General features: G+C 36.7%; 1 protein-coding gene across 1 annotated transcript in view; it reads right to left on the reverse strand.

Moving 5' to 3' along the window:
* The window catches only part of LOC145683256 (mitochondrial adenyl nucleotide antiporter SLC25A24-like), a 69,626-nt gene that overhangs the window by 20,745 nt on the left and 25,245 nt on the right, over window positions 1–23,636 (reverse strand). The window contains exons 2-3 of the mRNA XM_081754628.1: window positions 13,873–14,034; window positions 1,342–1,602 (exon numbers count right to left, since the gene is read on the reverse strand). Of these exons, the coding sequence (XP_081610754.1) occupies window positions 1,342–1,602; window positions 13,873–14,034 (423 nt within the window). The remainder of the gene's footprint in view (window positions 1–1,341; window positions 1,603–13,872; window positions 14,035–23,636) is intronic.

A 23,636-nucleotide genomic window follows, 5' to 3' on the forward strand; every position in this document is an offset into this window, starting at 1 on the left:
TATTATTATTATTATTATTATTATTATATAATGGAAGCCATGAGATGTGACTACAACAGGAGAATACTAAGAAATAATAAAAAATATGATTGAATGATTGAGTGAGATTGAGAGAGGTAGTATAGATTTAGTAACTTATTTTTATAGGCATGATGTAAAGAAAACAAATTTATTATAATTATATATATAACAAAGTAAATATAAACTTAACCATCACCAAAGTGCCTATAAAATGAATAATAGTATTATGATATCTTGAGAGGTTCACATTTTTGTTTATACGTTAGGACTGTTTTATGTGGTTTTCACTAAAGTTACTAACAGAGTTCTTGAGAGCGTACTTACAGTGTTTTAACGTTTATTGTACTCGTAATTAGAAGCTGCACAATACTTTCCCAAAGTCACTGATTCTGTCTTGAGGAAGCAAGAGTGGTTACTAGGAGGCGTGTGGTTGATAGATCTTTGCACACTTTGACTAAATTGTCTAAGGTTTTTATAGTACTTTCATTGCACTTTCATTTCTACCTTTCACGGAACTGAAAGTTGGAGCTAGGATTGTTTTCGTTTTTACTTTTCTAAAATCATCCGTGTTACAAACAAAACATGTTGTCACTTCTATTTTAAAACGTTTTCACTCTCCTATATTGTTCTTGAAACTTGGAGATGATCCGTTAACTATATACTTCTATCTATTTATTATTATTATTATTATTATTATTATTATTATTTTTTAAATCTCAAAATGAGGAATGTCTTAATACAATTATTTAAAAAAGAAAAAGCGCTGACAAATGTGGTGGTAATCATTGAAAATTTCGGCGTTAATAAATATTGAGATGTGTTCTTAAGTTTAAGCTGATACCTCTAATGATGCGTCAGTATAGTTTCTTTAGTAGTTATGTAGGACGAGACCTACAGTTAAGTGGAATGCAGAACCTCCTTCGGGCAGAGGAGAAACCTCCTTCAGGCATCATACTCACAAACTAAATTATTTTAACTTTTTTTTTTTTTATGGATAACTCATATTGCCATGTAGAAGCTATGAACAAAATATTAGTAATTTGATGGACAGAGGTGGCTCAGTGGTAGAGCCTTCACCTTTGGTGCATGGGGTCCGTTATTCGATCCCAGCTCGCACCAAGTGAGCTTTATGGTGGACAAACACCTTGTGTGTGGGTTTTCTAGGAGTTCTCCCGTTTCCTCCCATTTTCTTCGTTCCACCACATCACTCATTCCTCATCATCACCGTCTCCTTTAGCCTAGCCGGCATAAGAGTGGGACGTAAAATTTAAAAGATTTCATTTGGTTTGTAATTGAACTAAGGAATACGAGAAGTGTTACCTCCAATGGATGGACTGCGCTCTGGGTTAATGCACCAGCCAGTGATCCTGCAAGAAACCTATCTCTAAGTCTCTCTTCATTAGGATTGGAGCAATTGCAAAATTTCATTTTCGCCCGTTCGTAAAATAGGAATTTTAAAGCCGATTCAGGAGCAATCTTCAAAACGTTCATTCCATTTCCACGCCACAGACTAAGGTATCCTCCTTCCTTTAGCAGTTTAATTATATTGTTCCAAAGCGAAAGGCCTCCGGTGCCATTGACCTGAGAACAGAAAGCTTCATATTAGCATTGCTGATTGAATAAAGTTTTTAAAAATAAATGCAGGAAATATTATTACAAAACTTATTCTTGCTTTGGGACTTACAACATACGATTGTTTCAGAAGTTCTCAAATCTCGTTGTCCATGTATCTTCTACCACACCAGTGCCCACTAACATAATAGTAATAGGTTCTGTTATCCATTAAAATTCCGTGCTCCGAAAGCAAACTTATGTAAAAAAGGAATGAATTTACTTCAATCCACACTTTGTGAATATTTTGTGGTTAAAAAAATGTAAACATTGTGTCACTTGGTAAGTAATTATAAGGTAAAATTACATATTTCTGCTATCTCAAACAAGAACTTTTTAGTGGGAGGTGAATCTTCCAAACAGGGACATTTTGGTGGAAGATTTATTTTCACACTTGCTGTTGACAGAAGTAGCCAATCAACACAAGAGCTATTTTGATTTCATCCTTGTTGAATGTGTCAGTATTGATGTTAGAAAAGTAACATATATCTTAGGTTGAAAGGTTTTAAAGGAACCGTATCTCGTGACGTGGCGCTCTCTACCAATTTTCAAGCATACTATACAGCTGGTGTTCATGTATAAGTATGTAATACCGATGCGCGTCGACTACGTGGGTGCTCCGTGGCTCCAGCATCAACAAGATTTTTAATTTGATAGAAACAAAATAAGACAAATATTTTTCACTTGCCATTATCAAAATATGATAAGCAATTAAAACATTCAGATGGAAGTTAAAATTTCTAACTTCTAAATCATAATTGTTTGTTTCAAATGTTTTTGTACAAAGGCAACCAAGCAAGAAATTTAAGTTTGTCATTTTGTAGTTTATGTTCAGAACAAAATCCTTGCATAATTCTTTCTAAAATACCATTAAAATTACTTGCTTTTATGAAGATTTCTTTTTCATTTTATGAATGTGGTATTTTCTTTTAAGAACGTTTGATAATATCATTGCCTCTTGCAATCATTGGGTATTATGTAAGTTGTTTTGAAGCATACCGTAAGACGGGGTTACTTCGTACAAGATTTAAGGACTTTTAAAGAAAATCGAATGTAACTCTCAAACGCAATCATTTAGAGCACTGTATTTTGAACATATAATAGCTAGATATATAAGGAAAGCGTTAGTGCAAGATCATTACTAAATATTCAATATGACCATAGTTATTGAAATATAAACTTTGGTGCAAAGTAACCCCATTGTTGGGGTTACTTTGCACAACATCCAAAAAGGTATGTTCAACATACGAATGTTACTTCGTATGCATGTTACTTCGATTATGTTCAAAATATTTTGGCACCAGTAGGTACCTAGGTTATTGCTGAACTAATTTGACCCGCAGGTGCTATCTCCAGTGGTCTATTATGCAAGTATAATAGTTTTTTTGACAACATGGTGAAAAGCATTAATGTTTCTGCCGGTGCACTATTTTTACTTGATTTTGTTGGAATGTCTAAACATTTATTTTACTAATTATAATTACTGAGTTTTGTTCAGAAAATATCAAATTTTATTGTTACATACAAATACATTCGCATAGTTGCTTAGAAAATCCTAAAATAGCGGTGTAAATTTTGCTGTTCACGAACGTGTACAAGAGTACTCAAATGATGAACATCGCACCTACGTGAACCATCCTGTATATTTTTCAATAGACTGTTGTCTAGCCTAATTTTGACAGCCCTTGCGACGCTCCTAATTTTTACAGAGATATGAGCCATATCCCATTGGAGAGCTCAAAGAACACAAATTCCAACAAGGTAATGTTTGTGCCCCCTTTGAGTACGACAAATAACGGTGTTACCATAGCTCCACAAACTTCGAAAAAGTGTATTTTTCTCGACTTTTTTTTATTTTCTTCTTCTTCTTCTTCTTCTTCTTCTTCTTCTTCTTTTAGAAGTTGGGCACGGGGGCATAAAAGTTATCTAGTTGGAATCGGTGTCCCATAAACTTTCCAACGAGGTGTGGCTGATATCTCTGTGACAATTAGGGGCAAATTTATTCCCCCAAATGCTCAGGGAGAGGGGGAACTAAAACATTCAAATTTCTTCTCTACCCTTCCACTGCGGTACCCCTGATGTGGATGAAATGCACACCACCAACAAGTTTTATCCTTCCTGAAGAGATCGGCAACTAAATCATCTCTCTCTAGATTAATTAGGAGCAGAGATACGGAAGTTTAAACTGTTGGCTCAGCCCTTAACCGTTAGTCCTGAGTAAATCACAGTAAAATCATATGTTTTCCTAAACACTATGTTCAGAATTTTATTTACACAATCGTGGTCATTACGTCACTGCATACCCATTGCGCGCACGAATCTCAAATTTGAGGAAATTGAATCACTTTTCATTGGTTGAAACGAGGGATACTAAAAGTAAAATAATATGGTTTCATAATTACTAATTTGGGAACTTTTGTACACATACGTGTACATTACGTCACTGCGTACCCCTTGTGCGTACAGATCTCAAACTTGGGGAAATCGTATCTTAGGGTCCCAGAATCATTTTCTACAAATTTCACAATTTTCGCATGAATAGAAAAAAATTGGTATTGAAGGGAATATACACAACTTTCATTGGGGCCGCTAAAGTCCGAGAAACAGAAGGATAAAATCAATATACCCATGTTTCTTATCTACATATTAATAGCGTTGTCTGTGAACAAAAAACTTTAGATTCAAATTGAAAGTGACTGTTTGTGACTCTTAATCTCGAACCACCCGATCGATCTCGATCAAAGTCTTGACTTAGATGCAGTTCTGGCCTGGGAGTGTTTTTAGCTATTCACCTTGACAGTAGAACATAGGGAAGGGGGAGGAAGAGGAATTATGTAAAAAAAAAAAATAAATAAATAAAATTTATTAACTCTTCAACCAAACGACCAATCTCGATCAAATTTTCAACGTAGATGACGTTCATGCCTGGGATGGATTTTACCATTTCACTTTGACGGAACAACGTAGGGGATGAGGAGGATTGGGTGATATACAAAAATCAATAAATATAAAAATAAAAGTGACCATGTTCGTGAGTTAATAATTCTTGAACCATCCGATCGATCCCAATCAAATTTTCAACATAGATGAAGTTCGAACCTGGGAAGCTTTTTATTATTTCATTTTGATGGTAGAACTTAGGGGAGGGGAGAGGAGGAGGGTAAATATATGAAAATGAATAAAACTTAATAACTCTTGAACCACCCGGCCGATCTCGATCAAACTTTCAACATAGATAAGGTTCGGACCTGGGATGTTTTCGTCATTTTACCTTGACGGCACAGTCTAGGGGAGGAGAAGGGGGAATATATGTAAATAATAATAAAGTGACTGTCTTTGTGACTTCATCAGGCTTAATCAAATTATCAACATAGATGAGGTTCGGATCTGGGGTGTTTTTTTTTATCATATCTTTTTGACGGTAGAACTTAGGGTAGGAAGAGGAGAGGGGAGAGATATATAAAAATTAATAAAACTTAATAATTCTTGAACCACCTGACCAATCTCGATCACATTTTCAACATAGATGACGTTTGAGCCTGGAAAGTTTTTCTTTTTTTTTTAATTTCACTTTGGAGATAGAACCTAGGGGAGGGAGAGGGGAAGGGAAGATTAATATATAAAAATAAATAGAACTTAACTCTTGAACCACCCAACCAATCTCGATCAAATTTTCAAAATACATGACATTTTTTGCCTGGGATAATTTTTATCATGCCGTACCCCGCAACATGGGGAGGGGAGAGGGATATAAAAAAATCACCGAAAATGACCAATATCAAAGAGCGCTTTAGTAATAGTAAAAACGGAACATATTACAATTTTTCCTTAATATAACCCAGTGAAATCGGGGTGCGGTTCGGGGGCGTTTTAAATTCGAGTAATTATCGAGAAATTCTTAATTAAAGATATTAAAGTGTTATTAAAACTACTTTGCTAGCCATAAATATTTTTAATTTTGTGTGAAGCGCAGGACGTGAGGGTTTGCTGGTTTCAAATAATATTGACACAATATAAAATTAGAGGAAAAATAAAGTTCATAAATAATGAACTTTCACCACCGTTAAAACAACATCATACCCAAAAATGGTTCTTCATGACTTCAATTTTGTAAACTAAACTTATATTTGGTTCTAATATAGAATAACCGGAACCCATACAATTTTAATGTTTTGCTGCCCTTAGGCCCAAAAAAGTATTTGCCGCTCCTCAACCGACGTACAAACTATTTTAACACAATACAAAATAGAAAACAAATTTATACACTCGTAACACTATGCAAACCGTTTTGTATAAATTTTAATGAATTTTCATTTTGAATCTGCTGCAAAGAAAGACTTGAATTATCATTTTAAAAAATAAAGTTACATAAAATAATTAATAGAGCAACCCACATTATGCTTTAATTTTTCGTTTAATTATGCTTTATTTTTTTCAAATTATGCTTTATTATTAATTTCAATCGTTGTTTTACATTACTCGTGTATAATGTATAATATTTACTATACATTAAATATTTTAAATATCTTGATCTATTTATTAATATTTTATGCAACCAGTTTCGTTCATATTTAATGAACTTTCTACTTAATGCACTGTAAAGAGATACTGTATCTGCCCGAGTCAGTTTTTTTTATCACTTGTGTGCGCCTTAGAGGTGCATATATAAAGAAAGGGACGGTAAAAGATGCCACCAAAAAGTACAGAAAGTGCTTAAGTTCAAAAGGTACACATAACAATATAGTGTGGAGTTCTTGTGTACTATTCATTGTTGGCCGAAGTTTTCTTCTTCTTCTCCTTGTTTCTTTCATCCACATCAAAGGATTACACGAAAAAAATTACAGAAATAAAAATAAGCTTTTCATTGTGGCATTGTTATGTTCTCAATGATTTTGTATTGTAAATATTGGTTTTAAGAAATATTAATACTGTATGTTAAACTTGTAGTTAAAGAGATTTTTTAAATAATTGTGCTATATATTTTAAATTATGCTTTATGCTTTATTTTCTAAAACTATGCTTTTAAAATTAGTTTCTTCTGGACCCTTAGACAACCACAGACATGTTTAAGGTACCAACCATATGGGTAAACTGTTGTTATGCTTTCGCGTTGCTCTAATAATTAGTTTTATTTTTACTTTCGACTGACTATATAAGAGAAGAAAGTTTGGTGATCATGAAAATAATCAAATTGCTTATTTCAATGGATTTACACGTTCCATAGTCCCCACTAGGGCTGTGCGATATCCGGTTTTGAATATCGAACTTCGATATCGACCAAATATCGAAAGTCGATCGATATATCGAATATCGAAGGTTTGATAATATATCGCTCGATATCGAAAAATATCGAAGTATCGAAATATCGAAAAATATCGAAGTATCGATATATCGATTTTGATATTTACAAAATATCGAAATTTTGATATTCCAAAATATCGATCGATCGATCGATCGATTGATATATCGAAGTATCGCACATCCCTAGTCCCCACAAACGAAAACGGTGAGTTTTAGCCTTTAAATGTCAAAGGACGCAACTGTTGCGTCAAGTCTTTAAAACCTTAATAGTTCAGCCTCTAAGTTAGGAAGATAATTTTCAAATCAATGTCTTCTTGAAGGATGAGGCTTGCCGCCAATATGCATTTTATGCATGTGAAGGGTACTACGGCCGAGAGGGGGAAGGTAAAATTTCGTGTTTTTTGTTTCTTTTTCATCAGTTTTTTTGGGGTGTCATTCCTTCCCCCTTGGGGGTACAGTCATAAAAGTTGATATGTGAAACAATGAAGTAGTCCATTACACGAGAATACCTTGCAAAATTACTTGTTGCTTCTACGGGGGAAGTAGGGGAGGAACAAATTTTTCCAATTTTTTGAGTCTCAGTTTTTTGACGTAAATTACGTTTATTTTCTGGGCAGTTCTATATCTTTTCAATTGGTCTACACAAACGTTACCTCGTTGAAATTTGTGATCCATATGCTTTCCAAAGATGTATGAATCATGAGTCTGTGATAATTAGGTAAGTCACCAGGTTCGACGATGAGAAGGTCTGCAACAGCCCATCGAAAATGATATACAGAGCGTTTCTATAGGAATTTTATTCTGGATTTATCTCGTTTTGTATTGCAACAATAGCTACCATTTTTAAATATTATTGTCGCAAGTGTACTGCCTACACATTAGCTTCATTTTTTCAGCGTAGAGTGACTATAACGGATGCTAGAGCCCCCGCCAATTTTTTTTCATATATTTTTTTAGGGTTTTTGTTTCTTCTGCGAATAAGGCGGAAATTGCACAAACGTTACCTCGAAATTGTGTTCCATAAGCTTTCAAACAACGTATCAATCATTACCTTGTGATAATTAGAGGGCAGGGCCGTGCCGTGAAAAATCAGCGCCCGGGACGAAAGTATACGACGGCACCCCCATACATATATTCCAAGCAATTTTTCCTATCTTTTTTCCTTTTTTCTATCGAATTTTTCGCACCTTACTTCGGCGCCCGGGGCCGTCGCCCCGCTCGCCCATCCCCCACGTCACGGCCCTGTTAGAGGAGTCGCAAGGGCCTCCAACGTGAGACACTACGATTTCGTTTAAATCCCTGAACGATGTATAAAGATTAGATATCCATCCGTCCGTCCCGATATAAAAGTGTTCACTTGCCTAGAGACCGTATTGTTCGACGTCTCAGCACTAAATTTTAAACTTAAAGCTTTTTATGAGGTTCTCCAGAGAGGGGAGTAATTGAATTTTCATCCTACTTCAAAATAAATAAATAAATAAATAAATAAATAAATAAAGATAGTTCACTGAAAGGTGGAAAAAAATACATTTGACTATTACCCACATTTACAAAAAAAAAAAAAAACACTCAAAATTCTTAATTTCTATTGTCCTAATTCTAGGTGACAATAGGTTGTATGATTTCATTCTAATATATTATAACTATTTTGGATTTTGCTCAATTTGACGCAGGAAAGATCTATTTCGTTTTTGAACCTAGTGTTTTCTGAGTAACATACTAGTACTTCAACTGTCATAACTCACATAGTTTTCTTAGGCATACAAGATGTGTTCAAAAAAGTCTCGAATCTAATTTTTTCCCGCGTAAACTAATGAAGCACGGATAGGGATGCGCTCGAGTCGAGTCGAGACAGAATTTTCCTAACAAAATTCGAGTCGAGACACAGCTCTTCCAATAGAAAAATATATATTTTTCGAGTCGAGACATCACTTTTACAGCACATTTTCGAGACGAGACAGTCTCAAATCTTGTCTCATGCGCATCCCTAAGCGCGGAAGGCTTTCTCCAGCATAGATATAGAGGGGATACTGGTGCGCAGTTGTGATTTTTTTTCTTTCCCGCAGAAACCGTTAGTCGCTTGCAGTTGAACAATGACTGAAGACATGTAGTAAACGGTCGTCGGATTTCAGTTGTTTTTTTTTTTTCTAAAATGACAGAAAAAACTTGAGAAGCAATGTTGTATAAAAAGTTTGGCAAAAGCTTGACGATAGCCAAGTGGAAATCATTCAATCGAATAGTTTCATTCAATTTTAAACGAGAATTTCATCATGAAGAGAGTATCCGCGAAATTTGACTCAGCCTTACATCGCCAAACACAACATTCCTGTGAGTCGTCAGGTCCCCCTACTCACCCGACATGGCTCCGTGTGAATTTTGGTTATTTCCCAAGCTGAAAATGCCACTAAAAGAGACCCAATTTGAGTCAAGAGAAGACATGTGAAATACGATGGCACGATTGCTCACAATTCCAAAAACTGCGTTCCGGAAGTGTTTCCAACAATGGAGGAAGCGCTGTGAAAAGTGTGTGCATTACCAAGGAGACTACTTTGAAGGAGATTAGTGTTTCGGATTTCCAAATAAATAAACGTATTTTTGGCAACCAAAGGTTCGACATTTTTTGAACACACCACGTGCACAGAACAGTTTAGGGTATAGGGTATAGGGTAGGCTATAGGGAATAATTTGGGAACTCAACCACTCGCTTAGCTTGCCTAGAGCTCTGAGACTTCTCAAATCTCAACCACAAAGCTTGCCTGGAGCTCTGTGGGAATTCAACAACTCGCTTAGCTTGTCTAGAGCTATGAGAGATTCTAAATCTCAACCACCTAGCTTGCCTGGAGCTCTGTGGAAACACAATCACTCGCTTAGCTTGCCTAGAGCTCTGAGATATCTCAAATCTCAACCACAAAGCTTGCCTGGAGCTCTGTGAGAATTCAACCACTTGCTTAGCTTGCCTAGAGCTCTGAGAGATCCTAAATCTCAACTACCTAGCTTGCCTGGAGCTCTGTGGGAACTCAACCACTCGCTTAGCTTGCCTAGAGCTCTGAGAGATCCTAAATCTCAACCACCAAGCTTGCCTGGAGCTCTGTGGGAACTCAATCACTCGCTTAGCTTGCCTAGAGCTCTGAGATATCTCAAATCTCAACTACAAAGCTTGCCTGGAGCTCTGTGGGGACTCAACCACTCGCTTAGCTTGCCTAGAGCTCTGAGAGATCCTAAATCTCAACACCCTAGCTTGCTTGGAGCAATGTAGGAACTCAACCACTCGCTTAGCTTGCCTAGAGCTCTGAAAGATCCTAAATTTCAACACCCTAGCTTGCCTGGAGCTCTGTGGGAACTCAACCACTCGCTTAGCTTGCTTAGAGCTCTGAGAGATCCTAAATTTCAACCACCTAGCTTGCCTGGAGCTCTGTAGGAACTCAACCACTCGCTTAGCTTGCCTAGAGCTCTGAGAGATCCTAAATCTCAACTACCTAGCTTGCCTGGAGCTCTGTGGGAACTCAACCACTCGCTTAGCTTGCCTAGAGCGCTGAGATATCTCAAATCTCAACCACAAAGCTTGCCTGGAGCTCTGTGGGGACTCAACCACTCGCTTAGCTTGCCTAGAGCTATGAGAGATCTCAAATCTCAACACCCTAGCTTCTTGGAGCAATGTGGGAACTCAACCACTCGCTTAGTTTGCCTAGAGCTCTGAGAGATCCTAAATTTCAACCACCTAGCTTGCCTGGAGCTCTGTGGGAACTCAACCACTCGCTTAGCTTGCTTAGAGCTCTGAGAGATCCTAAATTTCAACCACCTAGCTTGCCTGGAGCTCTGTAGGAACTCAACCACTCGCTTAGCTTGCCTAGAGCTCTGAGAGATGCTAAATCTCAACTACCTAGCTTGCCTGGAGCTCTGTGGGAACTCAACCACTCGCTTAGCTTGCCTAGAGCTCTGAGAGATCCTAAATCTCAACCACCAAGCTTGCTTGGAGCAATGTGGGAACTCAACCACTCGCTTAGCTTGCCTAGAGCTCTGAGAGATCCTAAATTTCAACCACCTAGCTTGCCTGGAGCTCTATAGGAACTCAACCACTCGCTTAGCTTGCCTAGAGCTCTGAGAGATCCTAAATCTCAACTACCTAGCTTGCCTGGAGCTCTGTGGGAACTCAACCACTCGCTTAGCTTGCCTAGAGCTCTGAGAGATCCTAAATCTCAACCACCAAGCTTGCTTGGAGCAATGTGGGAACTCAACCACTCGCTTATCTTGCCTAGAGCTCTGAGAGATCTCAAACTTCAACCACCTAGCTTGCCTGGAGCTCTGTGGGAACTCAAACCACTCGCTTAGCTTGCCTAGAGCTCTGAGAGATCTCAAACCTCAACCACCTAGTTTGCCTGAAGCTCTGTGGGAACTCAACCACTCGCTTAGCTTGCCTAGAGCTCTGGGAGATCTCAAACCTCAACCACCAAGCTTGCTTGGAGCTCTGTGGGAACTCAACCACTCACTTAGCTTGCCTAGAGCTTTGTGGTTTTCCCTACCCCTTTAGTTTGCCTGAATTCTCCGGAACACCAACTTCTCTTTGTTTACCTGGAGCTCTCAGAATTCCTAACCGTTTCCACTTAGCTTGCCTGGAACTGTGCGGAATCTCTCCCTTGGCTCCTGAGCCTTGGGACACCTATTTTATCCAAACGTTGTATTGTATATAACTGGAATATTATAATAAATAGGTTGTGGCAGAAAATCGAATCTCGTAGGCTATATTGGGCTACCTACTATCTTATCGAGGTAATTTTAGCCTATCCAAGGATTAGAAGGATGCTTATAGTAAGTGGTTGCTTTACTGACCTGAGGCTATATTGCTCTACCTACTATCTTATCAAGGTAATTTTACACTATTCAAGGATTAGAAGGATTCTTATAGTAAGTGGTTGCTTTACTGACCTGAGGCTATATTGCTCTACCTACTATCTTATCAAGGTAATTTTACACTATTCAAGGATTAGAAGGATTCTTATAGTAAGTGGTTGCTTTACTGACCTGAGGCTATATTGCTCTACCTACTATCTTATCAAGGTAATTTTACACTATTCAAGGATTAGAAGGATTCTTATAGTAAGTGGTTGCTTTACTGACCTGAGGCTATATTGCTCTACCTACTATCTTATCAAGGTAATTTTACACTATTCAAGGATTAGAAGGATTCTTATAGTAAGTGGTTGCTTTACTGACCTGAGGCTATATTGCTCTACCTACTATCTTATCAAGGTAATTTTACACTATTCAAGGATTAGAAGGATGCTTATAGTAAGTGGTTGCTTTACTGACCTGAGGCTATATTGCTCTACCTACTATCTTATCAAGGTAATTTTACACTATTCAAGGATAAGAAGGATTCTTATAGTAAGTGGTTGCTTTACTGACCTGAGGCTATATTGCTCTAACTACTATCTTATCAAGGTAATTTTACACTATTCAAGGATTAGAAGGATTCTTATAGTAAGTGGTTGCTTTACTGACCTGAGGCTATATTGCTCTACCTACTATCTTATCAAGGTAATTTTACACTATTCAAGGATTAGAAGGATGCTTATAGTAAGTGGTTGCTTTACTGACCTGAGGCTATATTGCTCTACCTACTATCTTATCAAGGTAATTTTACACTATTCAAGGATTAGAAGGATGCTTATAGTAAGTGGTTGCTTTACTGACCTGAGGCTATATTGCTCTACCTACTATCTTATCAAGGTAATTTTACACTATTCAAGGATTAGAAGGATTCTTATAGTAAGTGGTTGCTTTACTGACCTGAGGCTATATTGCTCTACCTACTATCTTATCAAGGTAATTTTACACTATTCAAGGATTAGAAGGATTCTTATAGTAAGTGGTTGCTTTACTGACCTGAGGCTATATTGCTCTACCTACTATCTTATCAAGGTAATTTTACACTATTCAAGGATTAGAAGGATTCTTATAGTAAGTGGTTGCTTTACTGACCTGAGGCTATATTGCTCTATCTACTATCTTATCAAGGTAATTTTACACTATTCAAGGATTAGAAGGATTTTTATAGTAAGTGGTTGCTTTACTGACCTGAGGCTATATTGCTCTACCTACTATCTTATCAAGGTAATTTTACACTATTCAAGGATTAGAAGGATTCTTATAGTAAGTGGTTGCTTTACTGACCTGAGGCTATATTGCTCTACCTACTATCTTATCAAGGTAATTTTACACTATTCAAGGATTAGAAGGATTCTTATAGTAAGTGGTTGCTTTACTGACCTGAGGCTATATTGCTCTACCTACTATCTTATCAAGGTAATTTTACACTATTCAAGGATAAGAAGGATTCTTATAGTAAGTGGTTGCTTTACTGACCTGAGGCTATATTGCTCTACCTACTATCTTATCAAGGTAATTTTACACTATTCAAGGATTAGAAGGATTCTTATAGTAAGTGGTTGCTTTACTGACCTGAGGCTATATTGCTCTACCTACTATCTTATCAAGGTAATTTTACACTATTCAAGGATTAGAAGGATTCTTATAGTAAGTGGTTGCTTTACTGACCTGAGGCTATATTGCTCTACCTACTATCTTATCAAGGTAATTTTACACTATTCAAGGATAAGAAGGATTCTTATAGTAAGTGGTTGCTTTACTGACCTGAGGCTATATTGCTCTACCTACTATCTTATCAAGGTAATTTTACACTATTCAAGGATTAGAAGGATTCTTATAGTAAGTGGTTGCTTTACTGACCTGAGGCTATATTGCTCTACCTACTATCTTATCAAGGTAATTTTACACTATTCAAGGATTAGAAGGATTCTTATAGTAAGTGGTTGCTTTAATGACCTGAGGCTATATTGCTCTACCTACTATCTTATCAAGGTAATTTTACACTATTCAAGGATTAGAAGGATTCTTATAGTAAGTGGTTGCTTTACTGACCTGTAGATAAATCTTGAGCCTATCCAGAGGAGCGGTGGTTGTTCTCGATACAACTCCTGCCATGCCTCCTGCAATCAGCTGCCTCCACCATAAACCATTCACTATTTCTGCTGTAGAGAAGTCTGCTGGCAACGGGTTCGAGTCCTCGCCACGATCGATCAACTGAAAGTAAAGTATATGTCCAAAATACGTACTTCTTACATTTTGTTTTGTATACACGATGTTTCGTCTGACGAATTCCAAAATTCTTTGTCACTTTTTAAACATGTTCTTTCTCCGTTAATTTTGAGCCAGTTCAGAGGATTTGAAATTGGGTATATTCTGAAGTATATTTAAGATCTAATTTCTGAGTTCGAAGCTTACGTTCTTAATATTTTGAAGTAACATAAACAATTAGTATAGTATATTAATTACAAACACTTTTACTGTAACTATCTAATTCATTTGTACATGTAGAGTCTACACTGGCCTGCGAAGATTTTCAAGCAAAAGTAATTTTATGTGATATACGTTAGATTTAGTGCCCTTATGTAAAAAAAATATATAATTTGTTTCGTATCACGTACAGATTTGTCATAAGTCATTCTCATGTTTATGCTAATGGAGCTTCGTTTTTGTAATTAAGGTTTGGATTGGGTGTATGGAATGCAAGTATGGACATGTCTGAGATAAAATATTGTATGTCCTCAGTTTTGCAGCGGATTAGGTAATTATCAAGTAACACCTGAACAATAAATATAACAGTTGTATTTCGCGCATGCGCAGTGGCAGACAAGGTCAATACGCCAAGTTCTTTTGTCTGACAAGTTAAGGGAATTCTAGGAACGTGAATCACGCCTTTGTCCACAAGTTGCAACGTGCACTTGAAGTCGATCCGTGAGTGAGTTTGTGTTAAAAATGGCAAGTGGTAGTGATGTTTGGAGGCGAAAATGTGTGAACAATCCAAACTCTTTCTGTTATGTTTGTGGCCATTATACAATTAAAGGCCAGAAGCGAAACATTACGCCATTTATAAAAAGCTTGTACTTGGCATATTTTAACATGAAGTTAAGGAGGTGATCAGGACAAGAATTTCGTACCTCATATTGTGTGTAAACCGTGTGTAAAAAACCAGCGGCTTGGTACAAAGGGTTGTTGCCATCAATACCATTCGGAATCCCAATGGTTTGGTGGGAACAAAGAAATCATGTTGACGACTGTTGCTTTTGTGTATGTAAAGTGTCCGGTTTCAATGCGGAAAACAAAAAGCATATTGTGTATCCGAGCCTTCCATGAGCCATAGTCTTAGGCTATTTGAGTAAGCGTTACCCCCTGTAGCGAACGCGGCCAAAGTGGCTATTCAGTAATTTTACTTTCACCAGATGTGTAAATTATACTGTGAGCCAGTCAGGGTTTTCAGGTCTTTTTGCCAGGTCCAGGTGTGTAATAGCTGAGTTCCAATACTCTGCACAAACTATCTTCCAAGCAGTTGTTTCTTGCTACAATCCCTTTGCCTGGCAACACGTCTTTCCTTTTTTTCCTTCCTTTTGAAATCTTTTCAACAGCAGGCGGTCTATTGTTCCGACCCGCACCAAATACGCTCGAGCTGACGTTTTCTCAGCGATTTTATTGCTTTCGCGTATATGATTAGCCATCTACATTTAAATACATGGTCAGCGTATTCCAAGAGTACGCATGAGCAATAAATACGCTTTGCGATCGCCTCAAATAGCCGGGTACATAACCTTCGTACCACATAGACCCGATATTCCTGTCCCAAAGCCACCAATAACAAACATAAAAGAATACATAAGGCTGAATAATGAATTGAGATGAGAGACGGACAAATCCAAAGAAAGGTACATGGGATAGATATGTGAAGAAATAATGGGGCTTTAGCGGCACGGCACATATGAGCTGATGTATCAGAAAGCACAAGAATTAAAAAGGAAAGGTAACAAATGCATACGCACATTTGGAATCGAAGATCAACAAGGTCATGTAGTCAATGACCATCAAAGAATTCTTCAGAAGAACCGCCCCAAAGATATTGTGATCGAAGCAGAGGAAGAGGTGGATGATAAAGAAAAAGGACCCATTATATTGAAAAGTGAAGTAGTACAAGCCATCAAGGACATGCGAAAGAGGAAAGCCACTGGAGATGATGACATACCAGTAGATCTGCTCAAGGGATTAGGAGACAATGCAATGAAAGTACTAACTTCACTTGTTAACAAGATCTACCTGAGTGGAGAATGACCAAAGGATTTTCTTGATGTTACAATGATTGCATTACCCAAGAAAAAGGAAGCAAAGAAGAACAGCAATCATAGAACCATTAGTCTTATTTCCCACACTAGAAAGGTAATTGCGAGTACACTGAACAGAAGGCTGGAAAGCAAGATAGAAGAGATGTTGGACGAAGATCAATTCGGCTTCCGGAAAGGAAAAGGCACCAGAGATGCCATCGAGTTGATGAGAATCATATCAGAACGAGTTCTGCACGTAAAGAAAGAGTTGTGTTTGTGCTTCATAGACTGGTAAAAAGCTTTCGACAGCGTCAATTGGACGAAACTTTTACAAATATTTAAAGAAATTGGGAACAACTGGAGAACAACCCACGGCTCATTCGCAACCTGTATACAGGACAACGATTCGAGATGCGCTTGAATGAAGGAGAAATAGTGTGGAGATTGGAAAAGGGGTCAAACAAGGATGTAGTATGTCGCCCCAATTATTCAACATTTACAGTGCACGGTTAATGAAGAAAGCATTAATGGGAATTGGGTATTTCAAGATTGGAGGGCAGATCATTAGCAAGATCAGGTACGCAGATTATACGGTTATTATAGCTAGAACAAAGAAGGGCTACAGGAGATGAACACTATATGGAATGGAAATCAACATCGAAAGTCATGAGAATATCCCGTGGAAATGCGCTCTTACGGGTCAGGGTAGAATAAAGAGTATTTGAAGATGTCGACCATTTCAAATATCTGGAAAGTATTTTGACGAAAAACGCGTACTCCACCAGAGAGATCAGCTCGAGAACTGCCATAGAAAAGTAGGCATTCAACAAGAAAAAATCACTCTTAACTAGCAGCCTTAATATTGAACTAAGGAAGAAATTGGTCAAGTGCTATATATGGAGCATTGGCTGTATGGTTCAAAGACTTGAACATTACAGAAGTTAGAGAAGAAATATTTAGAGAGCTTCGAAATGTGGTGTTGGAGGAAGATGGAGAAGATAAAATGGACAGAAAGAGTAACAAACAAATACGTTTAAAACGGATAGGAGAGAAGAGGACGCTTCTAGCCACCATCTTTCGTAGAAAGGCTAACTGGATTGGTAGAGACGAAACCTTTCGCAACAATTTTTATATTTTGTAGCATTAATTATCACAATTTTCGCATTATGTCGCATTTACTTTTCTAAATGTAGCACAAGTTTCTTTTTTTTTTTTAATATGGAACTTGTAAACAGTATATTTTTGGTAGTAAGATGTATATCTAATAGAATATGATGAAATACGTTGATTAGGTGCACATTCTGAAATATAGAAGTTAATGCAAAAATTTAAACACTTTCTCTAAGCTCATCTTTAGTTAAAGGAGAACATACAGCAAGACATTACCAATTCTTTTAAGTTTGTTCTCCTGTCAGTAACAATCATATTGAAGAATCTCTCGGCATCAACACTTGAGGCTGCAACTATATTAAACGTAACGAGCTGACAGCGAAAGACCTGTGATTAACTTTTAAACTGTTTAACAATGATACAATGTCAACTTCCTTATCGTCACTGTTGAGAACTTCAATAATCTTACTTTTAAATTCATTGTAAGTAGCCAACAGATCATGAACATTTTCACCACAAAACACAGTCAAGGATTTAAACAACAGTTCAGTTTTGTTTATGTCTACACTTTATGAAGTGAAAAAGTTTCTGGATCAAATAACTAGCCGAACTTTTTCGTAAATGCAACTTTTTTTTTTTTTTAAGTTAAATAATATTGGAAATGTGCCTTTTAATTATTATTAGCAATTATTAACAAGAATTCCACTTTTTCGTTTTTATTAGCATTTATCGCCAAGTAATGCCGTATTTCTCAAAAATTCGCGATAATATGAACGTGATTTCTGGCTCTGAAACGTATAGTTTGAGGTTTTCTGAAACATATACGCATTATTTTAACGTTTCGCACATATCGCATTAACGAAAAAGTTTCGCTCTATGGATTGGACAGATCTTGCAAAGAAATTGTCTTTTTCATACCACCATAGAAGAAAAGATGGAAGGAAAGGGAGAAATAGGAAGAAGAAGAATACAAGTGATCGATGATTTGGTAAATAGAAGAAAATATAATGAGTTAAAAGGGGAAGCTGAAAATCGAGAAACATCGAAGAAACGTTTCCAGGCCCAGATTAAAAATTTAGAAGGAAAGGAAAAAATACTTTAGTCCAAGGATCTGCCAAAAGGCGGAATACTTAATAATAATAAGTTTGATTTGTGTTCGTTTCAGTTGTAATGTCAAATGGCTTTCTTACAACAGAGTCAATCAGTTTTACGTTTCCCTGCAGGTATTACTTTTTCAAATAACATTCATCTATGCTAAAGTAAATGCGAATAACACTACTAATAACAGAACTGTATCCTAGTTATTTTTCCGAGAGGAACAAGTACTGTACATCTAACATCTAGAATAACATCTAAAGTTTATGATAACTTGGGGATATAGTTATCCTTCTTACAGAATCTGTTTGAATTCCTAAACAGATTATTACGAATGCAGGACAAAATCCAACAGGACAAAACCCAAGGAATATTCTGACAAAACGGACAAAATTCAAGGGACAGAATCATAGGAGAAATCTAATAAAAGAATGATTTTTTCTTCAATTGTCATGCATCTAAAATGTTATTTGTAATTCTTCACTTTATTGAAATATCATTTTTTAAAATACTGAAAACCCAATGAAACACGTAAGACTGTTATAGTATATATTTCACATTTTGGTCTTTACTAAAAAAAAATCTTGATCAGTATTTCAGAACTAAAATAAGTAAATATTTATACATTACTCAAAATAAAAGACTGCTATATGCTACCTCACAAGGATGATTTTTAAAAAAGAAAAATCAAATAACATCAATGTTACTTTTTTAAATTAAAATGAATAGCTTTACAGTAATATGCTGAACGTATTTCAAATGTGTAACTAACTAACTCTATGGCCTATGGACCCCGGAGGTTCAATGCCGCGTTCACAGAAGCTCAACACTGACCTCTATCCTTAGCCAACTGGATCAAGTTTCTACTTTGTATTCCAATCTCTGCGAGCTCCCATCTCTACCTAGGTCTTCCTAATGGTCGTTTTCCGATAGGTCTTCCAGTCAAGACTTTGAAAGCGTTCTACTTTTTTCCATTCTAGCTACATGACCTGCCCACCTAAGCCTCCTAGACTTGACGACCCTAACAATGTTGGGTAAACCGTATAAATTGTGTAGTTCCTCGTTATGAAGTTTCCGCCATTCCCCATTCCCGTTCCTCTTGGGTCTGAATATTCGTCTCAGGATCATGTTCTCAAATGCTTTTAGTCTATGTTCTTCCTTCAGAATAAGCGACTATGTTTCGGAACCATACAGAACAACAGGTACAATTATCTTTTTATATATTTTAAACTTAAATTCCTCGACAGAATTCGTGACGACAAGAGATTTTGAACTGAATAGTAACACGAATTCCTGCTTTTACTCGAAATTTATTTTCTTCTTGAATATGATTTTCGTCTGTTAATATTGATCCTACATATTTGAAAGTATCCATTTTATCAAAAGTATTATTCGATAATTTAACGTATCCATAATTTGCCGTATTACGATCCCGACGAACTTCCATAAATAAATAGGAATACTCAGAACTTTTCATATGGGTATGTGTAAAAGTAATTAAAGTCAATCTAACCATTTATTACAACACTTTTACGTTTTTTTGGATTTTCAGTATTTTTTTTAAAAAAAAGAAAAATAAGTTATTTCAGTAAATTGAAAAATTACAATAACCTTTTAGAATATATAACAATTGAAGGAAAAAATAATCATATACGGTGTGCACTGGTACAGCCACGAACGTTAGAAAGTGGACGTTGGATATATAAGAAATGATAGCTTCTTCCAGAACCAGAATAGTTTTACTGTATGTCTGATAGTTGGACAACCAACATGACAGCAAATACATGCCCGAGAACATAACATGCCAGGATATTCCTCCACTTGGAATATGAACATGATTTCTGGCTTGGAGGAAAAAGTATTACTATCTGAGAGCATCACTTAGAGAAACAACCACGAGATAAATCTGCAGAAATTCCATTCACGTTAAGTTCAAAGAGATAGGAATTAATGCAAAGGAAACGAAAAGAATAATACGCAACATGCAGAGACCGAAAAAGTATGGAAAGCTAAACAAAATGAGAAAAGAAGGAAAGAGCAAAAGACATGGGAATAAATTAAATTTTCACACTTGAGGATAAACAGTCTCCGTCTTTCCCCCTGTCCCCTGTATTGTCTTTTTTCTCCCTTCATAGGATAAATCTCTTTCAGTATAAAACGCGAACATCATTTATAGTGTTTAATTCCTTGAAAAAATGTAACTCAGTCTAGGCTGAGACTCGAACACAGAATCCTTAGAACGACAGTCGAACCCGGTACCAACTTATCTACACAGACTATATCAACTTAGTTTATAAATCAGCCATTACATGCTCTGTTATCAAAGTGTTAAATCAGCCATTGTCGGTGAGTTACCCCAGTTACACTTGAAGTTTGATTTATATTTAGTCTTTAGCCATCTACGGCAACAGACTCCATGTTTTCATTAAAAGCATTTTTTCTGTAGATTAAAATCAAGAATTAATTAATTTATTAAATTAATCTTTTATGAATTATTATTGAATGAACCTTTATTAAATTAATCTCTTGGGTGCACCAAAACACACACAAACAGCACACTAACACACACACATACATACATCGTATATATATTATTGGATTGATTAAGGATTAAATGAGTTACTTCGTAAATTTGCAAAACGGGTCTTGAAGGAGGTCGTTGCAACAGTAATGACATCTCGTAACGTTGTTACGTAACACACGCAATATAAATAAAGCTCCTAAACCAAAACTTACAATTTCTGCCGTGGGTAAGTCGGTAAGATGTCTGCTTCTTGAGTGGAGCAACGCGGGTTCAAATCTCGGCTGGTTCACTTTGATTTTTCTTTCGCTCAAAATGCAGTTCTATATGTTTGTATATGTCACTAATAATTGCTTTATTGCATTTTTTGTAGATTAACTTAAATTAGTGGAGGTTAAGTAAAGTCAGAAAGGTTGAGATAAATATATGACTGCTTTATGCGTGTGTGCACTCCAGAGATGGAGTGAGTCAGTGGGTCAAGATTTGTAAGTGGGTCGTGGGTCAACATGATGTGACTCACTGCGACACACAACCCACCGTGACCCACAATGATCCAACAACCCATTCTGAGCCACTGATCCACTCTGACTCACCAACCAATTCTGCTCAGTACTTTATAGACAGCTTCTTCTGAGCACTGGTGAATTTGTCTACGTTTTACTTTCAAGGCCTCCATTTTTCTTCTTTTTTATTTGTTTCTATTGAAGAAAGAACTTCAGGCACTCTTGCAGAACTTCAGACAATTGACCATATTTGCAATTGTAATAATATCAATAGGACTTACTTCTTGACTTTTCAGACACAGCCTGTGAGTTTTTAGAGGAGCTAAAAAATTTGAATCACCAATAATGTATGAATTATTATATAAAAAATTGAATATAACTATGTGTGTGTGATCATCATGACCAAATTGCCAAGTCAACTGAAATGACGTTTGGCATATACATAGTTAGGCCCTAATCTCAATATCATTTTTTAAAACTCTCTTTTATTGGGGGAGCATTTTCTATATATATAGGGTTGATTTCTAAAAATAGTTGAGAACGATCGATATTAGTTCAGAAACAAATTGACAAGCAATTATTGAGAAATAAAAACTACAGTGTTATGCATTTGACATCCACTGCTTTTTATTATAATAATTGCTGAAACTTGTGTTTATATATGGAGCGTTCACAGCATAAGGGTATCACGTCATAAAGTTGTGAGGAAAATGGACATAAAATTTGTACTGTAAGCTTAATTACGTGGGATTTTTAAATTTGTACGGGATGCTTAATTGTATGGCCAATTTTAGACTTGTCTTTACTTTGGTCTACTTTACCTTGATTTGAGACTTTCAAATTTATTCCAATTTTCCACTGAAAATATCTGTAAGTCAACAAAGAGATAATTATATATGATAATTAAATTTAAATTCATCGCAATTTGGCCCATAACAAACACTTTATCGTTGTATATTGTAAAGATCAGATCCACCGGTATTGTAACAGAGCGGTACTTGAGCGTTGAACCGTAGAAATTGAAACTCCGATTGGTGATAGTTTCACAGCCTTGTTTTATTACAAGTGTAAACTTTATTCAGTGGAAAAGAGAGCGTGGATCATGGGTCAGAGTTGATGACGATGGGTTTTGCTGGGTCGGAGTTGGTCACAGTGGTTCACAGTGGTTCATGGTGGGTGGTGGGTTCGAGTAGGTCATGGTGGGTGGTGGGTCATGGTGCCTTGCAGGTCATGGCAAATCGTGAGTCACTATGAATAGTGTGTCGTGGATCAAGTTTTCATTGACCCACGCCACATACTTACACATTTGTTGCTTTCTTTCAACCATGTGGATTACTGTCCCGCCCTAGGAAATGCTCTCGAAAGGATTGTGCTATGTTAACACACAGATTTTATTCGAACTAAATGACCGGCTCCGATGCCATATTGTTCCAATTTCGCCTATTCGCAATGTAAATACAATAGACAAGCCAATATTTATAAGGTTACCTTGGTGGCCTGGTAGTTAACGCCAGGGTTGGCGTCGGTCAATTGAAACTTGACCCACGACCCACTACCCACCGTGATCCACGACCCACTGATCCAACAATCACCGTGACCCACTCTAACCAAAAACCCACCATGACCCAACACCCACCGTGACCTACTCTGACCTATGATCTCTCATAACCCACTCTGACCCATCACCCACCATGAACCACTGACCCACCAAAATACATCATCAACTCTGACATATTATCCACGGCTTCTTCTTTACCGACTAACGAGTTTACACTTGTAATAAAACCACGTTGTGAAATTCTAACTAATCGGAGTTTGAATTTCTACGGCCAATCGCTCAAGCACCGCTCTGTTACAAAAACGATGGATCTGACCTTTACGATATAAAAAGGTAACGTGTTTGTCATGGGCAAAATTACGATGAATTTCAATTAAATTATCATGGTCTAATTATTTCCTTGTTGAATTATTCGATACTTTTCAATGGAAAAACGGATGAAATTTTTAGTCCCAAATCAAGGTAAGTAGACCAACATACAGAAGCTTACATTACAACTTTTATGTCTATTTTTCTCACAACTTTATGGGTTGATTGCCCTGGGCTCTATGCGCTCCATATAATAAGCAAGCTTCAGCAATTATTATAATAGAAAGTGCATGATAAGCACATATGGATATATGATGCAAACCACAGTATTTTTTGTTACTAGCGTAATGACTAGTAATTATAATTGCCTTTGGTGTGGGTTAAAACCCGGGCCAAGGAAAGTTTTTTATTTTTAAATTTTGTTTTTAAAATTTTCATAA

This window comes from Thermobia domestica, chromosome 4 (genome assembly GCF_964235325.1).
Source record: "Thermobia domestica chromosome 4, izTheDome1.hap1.1, whole genome shotgun sequence".
Lineage (NCBI taxonomy): Eukaryota > Metazoa > Arthropoda > Insecta > Zygentoma > Lepismatidae > Thermobia > Thermobia domestica.